Source organism: Hibiscus syriacus, unplaced genomic scaffold (assembly GCF_006381635.1).
Source record: "Hibiscus syriacus cultivar Baekdansim isolate YM2019G1 unplaced genomic scaffold, ASM638163v2 tig00110057_pilon, whole genome shotgun sequence".
Classification (NCBI taxonomy): Eukaryota; Viridiplantae; Streptophyta; class Magnoliopsida; order Malvales; family Malvaceae; genus Hibiscus; species Hibiscus syriacus.
In genome coordinates this window covers 945,282-959,905 of record NW_024062581.1, presented here as the reverse complement: position 1 = coordinate 959,905, position 14,624 = coordinate 945,282, and the positions used below count along the sequence as shown (strand labels likewise).

At 35.7% G+C, this 14,624-nt stretch overlaps 1 protein-coding gene across 1 annotated transcript; it reads right to left on the bottom strand.

Annotated features, from left to right (window-relative positions):
• Positions 1-3,167: 3,167 nt before the first annotated feature.
• On the bottom strand, positions 3,168-9,774 carry LOC120214312 (probable phospholipid hydroperoxide glutathione peroxidase). Its single transcript, XM_039212235.1, has 6 exons — positions 9,638-9,774; positions 9,443-9,519; positions 9,140-9,201; positions 3,915-4,033; positions 3,388-3,555; positions 3,168-3,236 (listed from the first exon to the last, which is right to left on the bottom strand). Exons 1-6 carry the CDS (start codon positions 9,683-9,685, stop codon positions 3,210-3,212), a joined length of 501 nt encoding a protein of 166 aa, XP_039068166.1. The 5' UTR covers positions 9,686-9,774; the 3' UTR covers positions 3,168-3,209.
• Between the last annotated feature and the right edge of the window lie 4,850 nt (positions 9,775-14,624).

The following is a 14,624-nucleotide window of genomic DNA, read 5'->3' as shown; positions in this document are numbered from 1 at the left end:
ATAAACTACATTGCCATCTCTTCTTCATCATCTTCGCCTTCTTCGTTTGGAGGGGATATTCCAAGTTCGACTTCTTCAATGTGTAAGTTTGCTTCCAAATCGACATCAATTGCATCTTCTAGGGTGGTGATATGTTGCTTACGAGCCGCTCCATCCAAATAATCCTTTAAACAAATGCATACTTCCACCGACTCGGGACTTAGTCTTGATCTCCGTTGTGATATAACCCTGCCACTAACAGAAAAAGCGGATTCCGAAGCTACCGTAGAAGCTTGGACGGTTAGTAAATCACGGGCCATGGCGGCTAGAATCGGAAATTGTGCTTCCTTTTCTTTCCACCAAGCCAAAATATCCAAACTTTCAAACTCTTCAAATGTCATTTTTGATAGAAAATCGCATGACATGTAATTTCCCAACTATCTACTTGGGGTGGTAGTACGTGATCGTTTGGATTGGGAATTTACAAGAGTGTTAAAAAGATTCAAATTTATGTTACTTGGACGTCTACTAGATGATTCCGCATTCATTCTCATTTGATCGTGTATTACACTACTTGATCCGTATTTAGTTAAATAAATTGCAAACATGTCTCGAAAACATTTGTTAAAATAATTTATTTGGTTTTGGACAAAGTTGGGTTCATCATCGGTTAGATTAAAAGCAAACGCAATTTGTTCAATTAGTGTTTCAACCCCACCAACATTTAACGTTGGGTTTAAAGCGGCGGCACAAGTAAAAATGGGGGGAATCTCCTTAAAATATTTTAAAAGTTTTTCCTTCATTGCAAAGCCAATTTCTTGAAAAACTTCGGTTTCAAATTCAAAGTCATTTAGTCGGGTAGCCAACAAAAATATTTGATTAAGAACCAACGGGCTAGTAGGGTAATAAACACCGGATAAAAAAGTTGTTGCATTTTTAAAAACCTCAAGCAAATCGGTTATTTTGGCTATAGTTTCCCAACTCGAATCCGGATAAATGTTTGGGACATGACCCCTCTCGAAAAGCCGATCGTGAAATATTTGCAATGTTTCCCTTTGCCTTAAGGCAGTATGCATCATCATCCAAGTTGAGTTCCAACGAGTTGGACAATCCAAATTAGGACCCAAAGCTTTTTTATTAACAGACTTACAAAATCGTTTATAATCATTTAGTCTTTTGTTGTTGTTACAAAGAATCGATTTTATCATTGTTTTAAATTCTAATCTAATTGGCTCAATAACCTCCAAACCGACTTGCACGGATAAATTAATTATGTGTGCAACGCAACGGATATGAAAAAACGCACCGTCTAAAATCGGTGAAAGTAATATTTTCAATCTTGGAACCGCGTTTGTATTATTCGATGCATTATCAAAGGATATAGAAAGAACTTTATTTTCTAATTTATAAAGACAAATTATCCGTTTTAAAAGTGTAAATAAATTAGCACCGGTATGCGGCTCACCGAATAATTCAAACGCGATTGTTCTTTTCATCATTTGCCAATTATCTTGATCTAACCAATGTGACGTAACGGCTAAAAAAAATTTCCGGTATTATGAGGGGAACTCCAAACGTCACATGTAAGCGACACACCATAACGGTGTTCTTGGAATCCTAAAATCTTTTTTTCCCTCGCCGTACGCCACATTTTTATAGCATCTCTTCTAAGGGTAGTACGACTTACTTGAGTATAACGTGGTTGCATTAGTTGTTGAATTGTTGTCGTGAAATCTTCATCATCAAAGTGGTCGAACGGCAATGCTTTTGTAATCACGAACTTTGTAAACGCTTCTCGTAATTTTTCGTTGTCGTAAACAAAAACACCACCTTGCGGTGTAAGATTCGATTGACTAGGATCCGATCTTGAGCGAAGTGCCTTGCATGATTTTGTCAAATGGTTCTTCAACGTTGTGTTTCCTTCCGATGCAAGAAACTTTAGACAAAGTTTACAACGCGCCCTCCTCGAGCCATTTGACATCTCACATAAATCGTAGTGATCCCAAATATCTTTGTTTCGAGTGTGTTCGATCACTCTCACGACTTCAAGGTTTCCCCCGACGGAAGATTCAGCAGTGTTACTCATGATGAACAAAAAATTACAAAACTAAGATTTGAGAGATGTTTAAGTGTTGTGTAATAAGATTTGAGAAAGTTGTAATCAACCAAATACATCCCCAACCTATTTATACATGTTTAGGGTGGTAAAATGGTAATTTTTTAAAGAAAAAAACGGTCAAAAACGGTCACAAACGGCTATATTAACGGCTAGTTTTTAAACCCAGACCGGTTTTTTTTTTCGGATAAAAACCGGTTTTTTACCGGTTTTTTCAAACCGGTTTTTTATCCGGTAAAAAAACCGGTCTGGGTTTTTTTCTCCAAACCGGTTAAAATAACCGGTTTAAAAAAATCCGATCCGGTTAAAAAAAAACCGGTTTTTCCCAAATCCGGTTTCAGATATTTTTTTTCGTAAAATCGGATATTCGGATTTTTTGTGCACCCCTACTTGTGAGTGAGCATATTGTAAAATCTGTGGTTTGGAGTAGAACATTAATATGTGGTTGGTAGATATGCCATATAAAGGGTCATGGTAATTCCAGCAAACAATTAGTTGCCAATCTGTAGTCATTAAGGTTATGTTGTAATTGATTCTCCCAAATTTAAGGTGAAAGGTCTGACATTTGTGGTTTCATACCGCATTGCTATATGTTACTATAGTGAATAGGAAAACAAAAAGTTAATTCGATTTGAATACTCACCCTTAACAATGAGAACGGAATTCTTTCCAATGTATGGTATCATTAATATGGGATTCTGGGGATTTGTGTTTTCCTACGAAGTCACTGAAATCCACATGAATCCTACATTAGTCTCATCTTAAAGCTGGAAATCCTGCTGCTAATAGCAAAATAAACTCAAGGATGAAGACCGATGAACTTTTCCATGGTGAATAAAATATTATAAAAGGTACAACTTCTAAACTGTAACGCAGTCTAACCCCTTCAGTAGGAGATGAAGAAATATAAACAGAAATAGACAGATGAACTTTTCCATGGTGAATAAAATATTATAAAAGGTAAGGTACAACTCCTAAACTGTAGTGCAGTCTAACCCATCAGTTGGAGATGATGAAATATAAACAGAGATAGAATAGTCTTTTTATTCATAAAAGTATTATCTAGTTTATCGACTCTCTGAAGTGATCAGGTAACCGCCTCCAGTCATAGGGTTCAGGCCAGCAGTTTCTTTATATCCTTCTGCAAATAGAAATGGCAACCATTAGAAGTTTTCAACCCACCACACACACTAAGTTGATAGTTTACAAATAAATACAAGTCTCGTGATCTTTTGTAGTTTAAGTTGGAATATGAAAAAAGAATGGCACAGAATGCCATAAACAGGCCTTACCTCAATGCTAAGAGGAGAAGTAGTGGGAGCATAACGATCTACGACATTGCCCTCCTTACCAACCAGGAATTTGGAGAAATTCCACTTGATGCTGTCCCCAAAAAGCCCACCTTTGTTAGACTTTAGGAATTTGTATATGGGAGCAGCCTTCTCACCGTTAACATCGACCTGTAATTGAATAACACGACAATACTATAATAATCAACAACAAAAACGTAGAACCTACAATCCCATGGAGAAGACAGGAATATCTGATACTATAGAACTTAGCTGAAGATACTATGGATTTCATAATTTCGCTAAAGCATCAAAAAGGCTTCCACAACACCACCGTTATCACAGAGGCAAACAGAATAAACAGTTTCGAGACTGACTTTATCAGTGTCTGTTTATATATCTTTGATCCTTGACACCATTAAGCATAAGCTATGATGAAAGCTTCACAATTCGTCTATGGTCTCGAAGTTCCAGAACAACATTAAAATATACAACAAACCGTGCTTCCATCATAGAGCCAAATGGTATACCTTATCAAATATGGGGTATTCAGCTTTAAAGCGAGTGCAAGCAAACTCTAAGATTTGCTCATTGTTCCCAGGCTCCTGACCTCCAAACTGGTTACATGGAAATGCAAGAATCTCAAAACCTGAAAAAACAGCGTACAGAGTTAGGAGAGAAATAACAATTCCACTTTTTTCACATAAATTTACCCAGTTTCTTTTCAAAACAGTATGACAGCATACCCCATTTCCAAAGCTGCTCTAAAGGGGCTAGTAATTAATAGTTAAAAAGCACGATTCTCTGGGCGCACGTTAGCAGGACTAACGGATCCTGGGTTTCTCGTCGTGTCGCCAGCGTTTCCTTCCGATTTTCTGTCTGAGTACGCTTTCATTTGTTCCTTCTCTTTTTCCCTCTCTGTGTTATGGATTGGAGAAAGCTATTCGGGTGCCAACCCAACCAAGAACTTACCTACTTTCCCCCAAATCAGAACAAAGAAACCCTAATTGTTCAGCCTCCTCCCGAGGTCTTTGAAGCTGGTACGGCGGAGTGGAAATCTTCACTGGTGGGGCAGTTCCTAGGTGCAGCCCCCAATTTCATCACTTTGCAACGAACAATTGAAAAGCTTTGGAATCACCCATCTCAAGGGGCTCGAGTATAGGTAAGTCTTGCTGGAAATAACTTGTACATTTTCGAATCAGCTAAGGAATGGGTCCTAGAAAATGGCCCTTGGCATGTACTAAATAAACCTTTAATCCTTAGGAAATGGGAACCGAATCTTCAAAGGCTGAATTTCGATTTATCAAGACTGCCTCTATGGGTTCACCTTTTTAATATTCCTCTTGAACTGTTTTCTAAAGAAGCTATATAGCCAGTGCACTAGGAGTTCCTCTTTCTATGGACGCAATCACAGCTTCTAAAACTAGGCTAGAATATGCTAAGGTATGTATTGAAATAGGGGCTAAAGAAGATATACCTGAAACTATTGAAGTGATGCTAGCCAATGGTACTACTACTACTATCTATGTAGAAATTCCTTGGTTTCCAAGTAGATGTAGGAGATGCAATACTTTTGGTCACTCAGATAAAGGATGCTTAGCCAAAACATCCTCTGCTCCCTCTACTACTAAAATCTGGAGGATAAAGAACACTCACAATATCATTTCTGATCCTCAAGTTCAAGAAAAATCTGAAACTTTGCAAGTTCCCCTGCCTGATCCTTCACTGCAAACTTCTCTGCCAGAATCTTCTTCTTCAATAATTCAGACTGCTTCTAAAGGAAAAGATCATGTTAATCATAATGATCAATTTTCTAAAAGTGATACTCTTTCTCCTTTAGCTCTGCCAATCGAAGACTCTAATGATCAACCTCCTATCCCTCCTACTAGTGAAGACTCAGTTAAAGATGATCTTTCTAACCAGCCTCTTGAACCTGTCCTTAAGATTAATGATCCTATCATTATTCCTAAACGTGGAAGAGGTAGACCTCTAAAGACCAAATCTAAAACTGCTATAAGAGGTTCTGCCAACAGATTTGAAATCCTATCCACAGTGGATGAAAATTCACCATCTTCTGAGATCCAAATTAGGAAATTAAGGCCTGCTGCTGCTGGGGTAGCTAAACTTATCAAAGAGCTCAAGATTAAAAAGAAAGATCTTATCAGCAAGACCAACAGTTCCCATGGAAAAATTATATAGGGTTCTTCCTCCTCTATTCCCCAATGATCATCTCTTTCTGGAACATTAGAGGATTCAATAATCCTCAAAAACATATGAAGGTTCTGAATAGAGCTAACCTCTATAATGTTGATGTTCTCTGTCTGTTAGAAACCAGAGTTAAACCTGAAAATTCTGAAAAAATCTCACTCTTTATTTGGGAGCTGAAATGTCCTTACTAATTATGATTCTGCTGTCAATGGTAGAATCTGGCTTCTCTGGAAGAATGGCATTGACCTTGCCCCTTGCCACTCTAATGATCAAAGTATTACTGTTAAGTGACTTTATAATACCACTACTTTCTTTATCACTGCCATTTATGGCAGTAATAGTGGCTCTCATAGAAGATCTCTTTGGCAACACCTCAAAGACCTTGACTCCATGTATGGAACTTTTCCTTGGATTCTGGGAGGTGACTTCAACACCTTCCTTCACTACAAAGAAAGCTCTGACTTTCATCTTCTTGGTCCTTATTCCTCCAAGATCACCCTTTTTTTGGCCCCACCTTTTCTTGGAGCAACAAGCAAAAGGATAATTATCTTGCAAGAAAAATATGGTGTTAATTAACCCTCCTTGGGCTTCTTCTTTTCAAGATTCTTTTGTTGAGTTTCTAGCCCCTGGCCCCTCAGATCACAGTATGGCTTTGGTAAGGATTTCCAAAGAAAATCAAATCAGTAAACCAAAGCCTTTTAAATTTTTTAATTTCTGGACCAAACATCCTAATTTTCTAGATGAAGTCCTTTACTCTTGGTAGGAACCTACTCAAGGCCACCCGATGCAGAAATTATTCTTTAAACTTAAACGTTTAAAGCCTTGCCTGAAGAAACTTAACAAAGATAATTTTAGTGACATCTCGGCAAGGGTTAGATTGAAGAGAACAGAACTGGAGAATGCTCAAATTTCAACTCTTAATGGGAAAAACTCTTTTGAAGACGAATTAAATGTCCAAAAGGAGTTAATTGCCCTTGAAAAATCTGAGTTCATGTTCCTTAAAAAAAAAAGCTAAGGTTAGGTGGATAAAAGGAGACAAATGCACCAAACTTTCCATTCTGCTATTGCCTCTAAATTCAAAAGAGATACCATCAGGGTCCTAACTAACAATGAGGGTAAAAGATTGGAATGCTATGATGATATGGCTAATGAAATCATAGATTACTTCAAGAATCAATTAGGAACTTCTGACCCTAATGTTCTTTCTTCAGATCCTGCTTTCTTGAATAATTTGTTTCGTTTTTCTCTGCCAACAGAGACTGCATCTGCTCTTATTAAGACTGTTACTGCTGAAGAGATAAAAGAAGTTTTATTTAGTCAAGGTAATGACAAAGCTCCAGGCCCAGATGGATTTACACCTATGTTCTTCAAAAATTCCTGGTCTGTGGTAGGGGAGGATGTAACCAATGCTATTCTATTCTTCTTTCAAGAGACTAATATTCCTCCTGCCTTCAACTCCACCATAATTGCTTTAATCCCCAAAATCCCTGCAAAGTTAAAGATTACAGACCCATCTCTTGTTGATCAGTGATATACAAAATTATCACTAAAATCCTTGTTAAAAGACTTACTTTGCTGCTGCCTGATCTTATAACTCCCAACCAAACTGCTTTTGTGAAAGGAAGATCAATTATTGACAATACTCTTCTTGCTCAAGAACTGGTGAAAGGCTATGGTAGGAAAAACATTTCTCCAAGGAGTGCTATCAAAATTGATCTTCAAAAAGCCTTTGATTCTCTTAACTGGGATTTGATATCCTCTATTCTCCTTGCCATAGGGCTGCCATCCACCTTCATAGGATGGATTGAAGCTTGTTACAGAAATGCTAGATATTCCATATCTTTTAATGGAACTTCAATAGGTTTTTCCAAAGGCCAGAGAGGTATAAGACAAGGAGACCCATTATCTCCAACTCTTTTTGTGCTGGCTATGAACATTCTCTCTAATATCCTTAACCTCACTGGTGCCAAAGGGATTTTTGGATACCACCCTAAATGCAAAAAGCTAGGTATCACTCATCTCTCTTTTGCAGATGATCTTTTGATTTTTTGTAAAGGAAACCTTGAGTCTATTGTTGGTGTTACCAGTGTTCTTAATCACTTCTATACCTTATCTGGCCTAAAACTCAATGCCAACAAAATTGAGTTCTTTGTTGCTGGTGTTTCAACTAGAATTCTTGATTCTATCAAATCTGCCACTGGTTTTAAGCAAGGATTTCTGCCAGTAAGATATCTAGGTGTTCCTCTTGTTACTAGAAAACTTACTGAAACTGATTGTATTCCTCTCCTTGACAATATCAAAGCAAGACTCCACCACTGGTCTGGAAAATTTCTTAGTTATGCTGGTCGTCTTGAGCTTATCAAAATTGTCCTCTATAGTGTGGTTAATTTCTGGTGCCAGCAGTTTCTTCTTCCCCAGAAAGTTATCAATCGTCTTGAACAACTATGCTCTCGTTTTCTCTGGAAAGGAATCTGATAAAATTGCCAAAGGTGCCAGAATCAGCTGGAACAGATTAAGCTGTCCAAAATCCGAAGGAGGTCTTGGCTTGAAGGATCTTAATTCTTGGAATAAGGCTTGCATGTTTCAACTCATTCAGAAAATTCTTGCTGGAAATGGATCTTTGTGGGTTGCTTGGATTCACTGTTATGTCTTTAAAAACAGAGAACTAAGTGAAATCAATGTGGGTACTTCCTTTAGCTGGAGCATCAAAAAACTCCTTAAACTAAGAACAGAGGCCCTCCCAATTATCTCAACTAGAATCACTAATACAAAAGACATATGGGAAGAAATAAGGGAGCATAGTGACAAGGTCCCATGGAAGAAGTTACTCTAGTTTTCTCTTCATATACCCAAACACAACATGATTTCTTGGATGATTCTTCTTGATCAGCTTCCTACTCGTGACAGACTTTTCAGAATGGGAATAACTACTGACCGTCTTTGTATCCTTTGTAATGAAGAACTCGAATCCATAAATCACTTGTTCTTTGACTATAACTATGCTTCCTCGATCTGGAACTCCATCACGAAGCTTTCCAATGTACGTGATACTCACAAGACTTGGGATTCAAGGATAGAAGGTGCTGCTAAAAAATGGAAGGGTAAATCATTACTTTTTATCATTCTAAGACTAGCTTGGAACGCTTTCAATTACTTGATTTGGAAGGAAAGAAATAGAAGGATTTTCAAAGGTGATCAAGAACAACGGACCAAGTTCTTAATTCTGTCAAAGAGTTTGTTCGTATTCAACTTAGTGATAAAGATGTCAATAGAATTGATAATGTAAATTATAATCTTTGTACCTATTGGGGTCTAGTCTAATCCATTTTTTGTTGTAAATAGGGGTTTTTACCCCTTTGGGATGTTGGTTGTTTGTTGAACCTTATTCTTGGATAATAAAATCTTACTTATCCAAAAGAAATAACAATTCCATTGATCAAATTACTTTTAACCATGTAAACATTCCAGGTAAAAAAATGATATACATACAGACACACAAACACGCACAAATAGGAAGGCAAAACGATAGTAAAAGCCTAAAACAAACCTTGATCTTTATATTTCTCATACAAGTTACTCAGCTCAGTGTAGTTGGAATTGGTCAAGCCACTGCATCAACATTTAAGTAGCAAATCAAAAACTGTCCAGGCATTAGCAGTTAAACATAAAAAGCCAAACTGCAGCCTCATAATTTATTAAAAATAATCTGAGGTGATATAATATAGTATCTCTTCATAATTTTGCTTAACCATTAATAACACACCACTCAATAAATTCGCAGCCTCACAATCTAAATATGTAATCTAATGAAAAAGTATCTTCTGTTTGAAAAAAATGGTTATAAGGGTACCATTGAGATGCAACATTGACAATCAACAGGACCTTGCCCTTGTAAATGCCTAAATTAACGTCATTTCCTCTTGCATCCTGAAGAGCCAAAATACAAAAACAAAATCCATATCTTAGGAAAAATAAAAAAAATAAATAAAAGAAATATCAAAATTCATCTATGGAGCATAGATTTGAAATTGTACCCGAAACCAACCTTAACAGTGAAGTCATAAATGGATCCCTTGGAGGATTGACTGGCCATAGTATGATCAAATTCAAATCGGAAACTAACCAGAAGTTTGCTTAGAACTCAGTAAAAGAGAAGAAGAACAACTGTATCAAACGAGCACAATACAAGAAAAATATAAAACTATGGAGCGTTATTTATAGGATCTGTGAATTCCAAATCAAGGTCAAATCTCGTGTGGGTATCGTGTTTCTTATACCATGAAGATGAAATATACACGTGGAGTCTTCACCTGTTTGCACGCGGGATAGCTAGGGCAATATTTGCATCAGCGAATACGTCACGAGGCGGATTGTTTGGGTTAATGCCCTTTTTGGTACCTGTTCTATAACTAATTGTTATATTGGTAACTATACAAATTTTTTTATCAGTTTACCCTATGTACTGTCATTTTTATGTGTTATTTTATTGTGTATTTCTTTAATTAAAAATTATAAAGGGACAACGTTGGGACGGAATGATTGTATAAGGAGTAATATGACAGAAACACCAAGCTAATAATTTAAGTATAGTACAAGGACTAAAATATGTATTATTTCCTCTTGTTGGTTCTGTGCGTGTGAACGCTTAGTGGTTTTTGCCGATTCCTCAATATGAAAACGTTGGGATTGAGCGGCATTCTTTTGGTAGCTTCTAGAAAAGAAGGAAAGATATTAATATATGTGGACGAAACCCATGGATTTAGCTGAGCATCTTACATGTATTTCAAAATTCAAAATCATATATAGTCGGTTAGTCTGTGATTACGATTAAAAATTTGTTTGTCGATATTATTAAAATTGTATAGTAAAAAAACCTGTCAAATTATTTGGTTTGCTCTCCACTCTTTTATCATTTTGTCAAGTGTATCATAAAACAGAGATAAATAGTTTGTATGAAGGTTATTGGGTTTCGATATTGGTCGTCATTCTCAATGGAAGGTTTTAATTTTCTTCGTATTTTTAGATTTATTATTTACTTTTGTTTGAGTATTATGATAACTATTATCTCCAAATTTATCTCTTTATTCTGATACGTTGTAATTTAATTCATTCTATTATTAATAAAATTCAGTTGTCATTGTTCAAAAAAAAAAAATTCAAAGTCACGTTGCTTCCTACAATTTATTACTTTTTGATTTAAACAAAGAACCATAGTCATTTATTTATGATTGAGTTGTAAATGATTAATATTATCCGATTCTTAAATATATCGAGTAAAAATGAGGTAGAAGATGAAATTTTTTTCCTCAATTTTGGATGTAAGATTTTATAGCGGTTCTTATTACCAGTATTAAGCCTAAGACCATTATATTGGTAGGTTAAATAAATATGTCTATTGATAATAGATTTGGATTCGACAGATTCATGGGTTTGTCGATAATTATATCAAAAGTCTTGTTAACAAAAAATAACTTGTTGTATATCATGAGACTTTAGAATCATAGAGTGGGATTGAGACCCCAACCTGGGAATTTTTTTATCTTTAATTTATACTTATATAAAATTTAAATGTTTATGGAATAATTATGAATTCTCTCCCCCTACTTTTAAAAAAATTATGCTCTATCCTTCTCAAGTTAGGATTCCAACTTTATCTCTACTTCAAAGGATTCTTTTATTCCAAATTTTGATGCAAGCTCGTTCTCACCATTTACACCCATCCTTTCCTTAGCACTCAAGGGAGACCTCTTAAATTTTATATTCTTTTATATTATTCTGATCATCTTTACCTTCATAATCCATCCTTTAACATATGGTGAACAATTCATGTTTAGAGTAATTATGTATTTTATGAATTAAGTAACTAGTTTATTTTAATCACATATTTATGTTACTTGCTGCATGATGTTATTTCAACTCATTATTAAGTATGTTATTGATTCATATTAGTTTTACATTCATTTAGATAGGTTTCATTTCATTCATGAATTGGCAGCATGTTAATCCTTTATTTCCTATCTCATTTCAATTCAATTCAATTCAGCTCACAAGTCATATATATTATCTCCTTAATATAATATCATCTTAACTTAGCTCATAATGTCATTCTTTAGCTCACAAGCATGTATTCACACATGGCAGCATGCATTTGCATTCATTCCAGCTCAATCACTTTGATTTACCTTGTTTTCTTTGCACATGTAGGTACATCTAAGGACGACACACATAATGACAGCTTGGTGGAGTATTTGACATTCATTGGTAGCTCACAATCAGCTCAAAGGGATTCAAGCAACTCATGGAGTCTTATGGAAAGCTCAATTCAGCTGGAGGAGCTAACATGTAGCTAAACCAAGCTATAAAAGTCATTTGAACCTAAGTTGCTAAAAGTGACAACATGGGCAGCTGAAAGTAGCTGAAAGTAATGCTAAGGAGCTTAGAAGATCACGGCTAGAAAGCTCACTCACAAACCAGCCCCTATTTGATTAAGCTAGTTTTACGCTTACACAAGCTTGGACGAAGACTACCTCACGCTTATGCTGCCCACAACTCATCACATGTTCAAGGCCTCACCATAAACATCCTAGAGCACCATGTGCATATTATATGACCAACAAGCATGTGCTATGCGTATGGACTCTCTAGGCACGCCAAACATCAAGAAACCTCACCATTCGACCAAAGCACATGTTACTTCATTTAGGCGCCAATTTGAAGAGGTTCAAGCATCATTCGACGAAGGGTTATGTCTCTCCCATCCAGCCGAAACATCACACCTTTTATTCATGCATGTAACTAATTAAATTATGACTTTTCAAAGGGATACAAGGTTGGCTGAAACCTCTTGTAACCATTCAGCCATGCCTTTCAAAGCTTATAAATAAGCTAAGTCATTTTCCTTGTAAACACACAATTTTTATAATTAATTAAAGTGAGATTTCTCTCTTTTCTCAAGTTCTTTGTGACTTTTATCGACTTATCAAGTATTTTTATACTTGTGGCGTCCATCTTTTTCCATTTGAAATTTGTGATTCCTAGATTACTATCTAGTGGGTCCAAGTCCTTTTTACCACCCCTTTTGAAAGCATATTGAGGAAGGGTCTCTGCTCTTTAGCATTGGTTCTCCTTATAGTCTTTCTAAGGATACTATCTCTACACCATAACCATTCTTTCATAAACCACCACACTTCCAACACTTAACCAAATCTTCATTACCATCAAAATAGTCTACCATATTCACCTACATCAACTACCAAGCCACTTTGTTTGAGCCATTCACTTGCTTGCAGGTTGTTTTGCTTCCTTCCTAAATCCACAATCAATTGAGGGTACATTACCCCTACATCAAATTTGTTTGTAGAGAAGATCAATAGAAGATATAATAAGTCCCCATACACCATAATAGTTGATAAACAATGAGCCTTGTCATATTCTCCATCCCACTTACAGGAACCTTCATCAGCCCATCTGCCATGTTTACCTTCATCTCTCTCACTACTTGTTATATTAAGTTAAGATGATTACAAAATATTATATGTTCTAAATACTTTCAACCATTTGACAATGAACGCTCAATCACCCTGCTACAATCGTTGGTGCTCGAACCCATGATCTCTAGGAAGAACAACGATTCCTTTAACCACCAAGGTAAATTGGTTCATACATAAATAAAGAAATATTATTGCAATAATTCTCAATATAAAGGATGATTATACTACTATTTTGGACCCAAGATTTTTCACTCTAAACGTTACCCGAACTCAACCTTATCCTTTAAAAAGTCAACAACACAGATTAATTTCTTTTAATAAAAAAACAAACCTTAACAAAAGAATAATTAAATTATTTCTATTTCATTTTGGTAAAAATGATGCTTTTGTCCCATACTATAACTCAGATTTAGGATTTAATTTTTAATTTAACATAATTTTATCTCTTTATATCTATAGTATTATTAATTAATTTAAATGATTAACATCGATAAACATTTCGATTGAAATGTTGCATGAATTTGTTTTTAGAAAAACCCTGTCATTTGCTATGTAAGACATCCTTGGACATGGAAGATGCTATCTTGAACGAGAAAGCCCATAGTGGTGGACAATTTTCGACCACCGTGTGGCACTGGCACCTAGTGCAACAAAAGTGTTCAAGAAGAAAACAAAAACATGAGTACAACTGGAAGAAAAAATATTTTAACATTTTGATCCTACAGCTTTTTTTTGGCTCGACGATTAGGTTTCACTTAACATAAACAAGCAACAGAGTTTCTTTGGGTCTTTGACATGTGATCAAATAAAAGACAGCAAAATCGGTTCCTCCAATTCTCAACATTATTTATAGACTATATGTATCTAACCTATATTAATAGGGTAGTTAAGCTATAGTTATTTCCTTGGAGAAAACTTTTTGCCTAACTATTAAACCTCTTTCACCGAGGACAATTTTGATGGGATTAAGAAAAGGGGTCGTAATTTCATGTCTTGTTGTCTAGATTCCACATAATGTAAACGTTGGAAAATCCCAAGATTCTAAATTTTCACTTCTTTCAAGTATTTGTTATGTTATTATTCCATTGGGTTTTCAAGGATCCATAAGAAAAGGACGAGAATGGGAACCGTAAAATGTGTGAAGGGGAGAGATTCAAGATAAACTTAATTGCATTATACAGCTTTCGATCTGTAGATGTCAAAACAAAACAGGGAATGGGGTCGATGATCCCGTTGTCATATGTTTTTGTATGCGAATAGTGTTTTCGTGGTTGGAAAGCTAATGGTCATCGTTTTTAAACACTTCACTCGTCGTTGGTAGGCCAACTTGGCTGATACGTTGTGTAAAATAGAATATCAATGTTATAGTCGATGAGTATATATAAACAATAGAATAGAGATGAGTTCTACCAACTCTGGGATACAGATAATGTAACACCATAACCCATACCCGACCTGGATACGAGTCCGAGATGTCACATTGACATTTTCAAAACTTTTACTCTTGTAAAATAACTGAACATTTGAATTTATATTAAGAAA

Excerpts from the sequence above, each read along its gene's own strand:
- LOC120214312 (XM_039212235.1), bottom strand. The coding sequence starts at position 9,685 with ATGGCCAGTCAATCCTCCAAGGGATCCATTTATGACTTCACTGTTAAG. Across the intron at positions 3,556-3,914 it reads AATACCCCATATTTGATAAG|GTCGATGTTAACGGTGAGAA; the intron begins GTATACCATTTG and ends ATTCAATTACAG. Across the intron at positions 3,237-3,387 it reads CTTCTCCTCTTAGCATTGAG|AAGGATATAAAGAAACTGCT; the intron begins GTAAGGCCTGTT and ends TTCTATTTGCAG.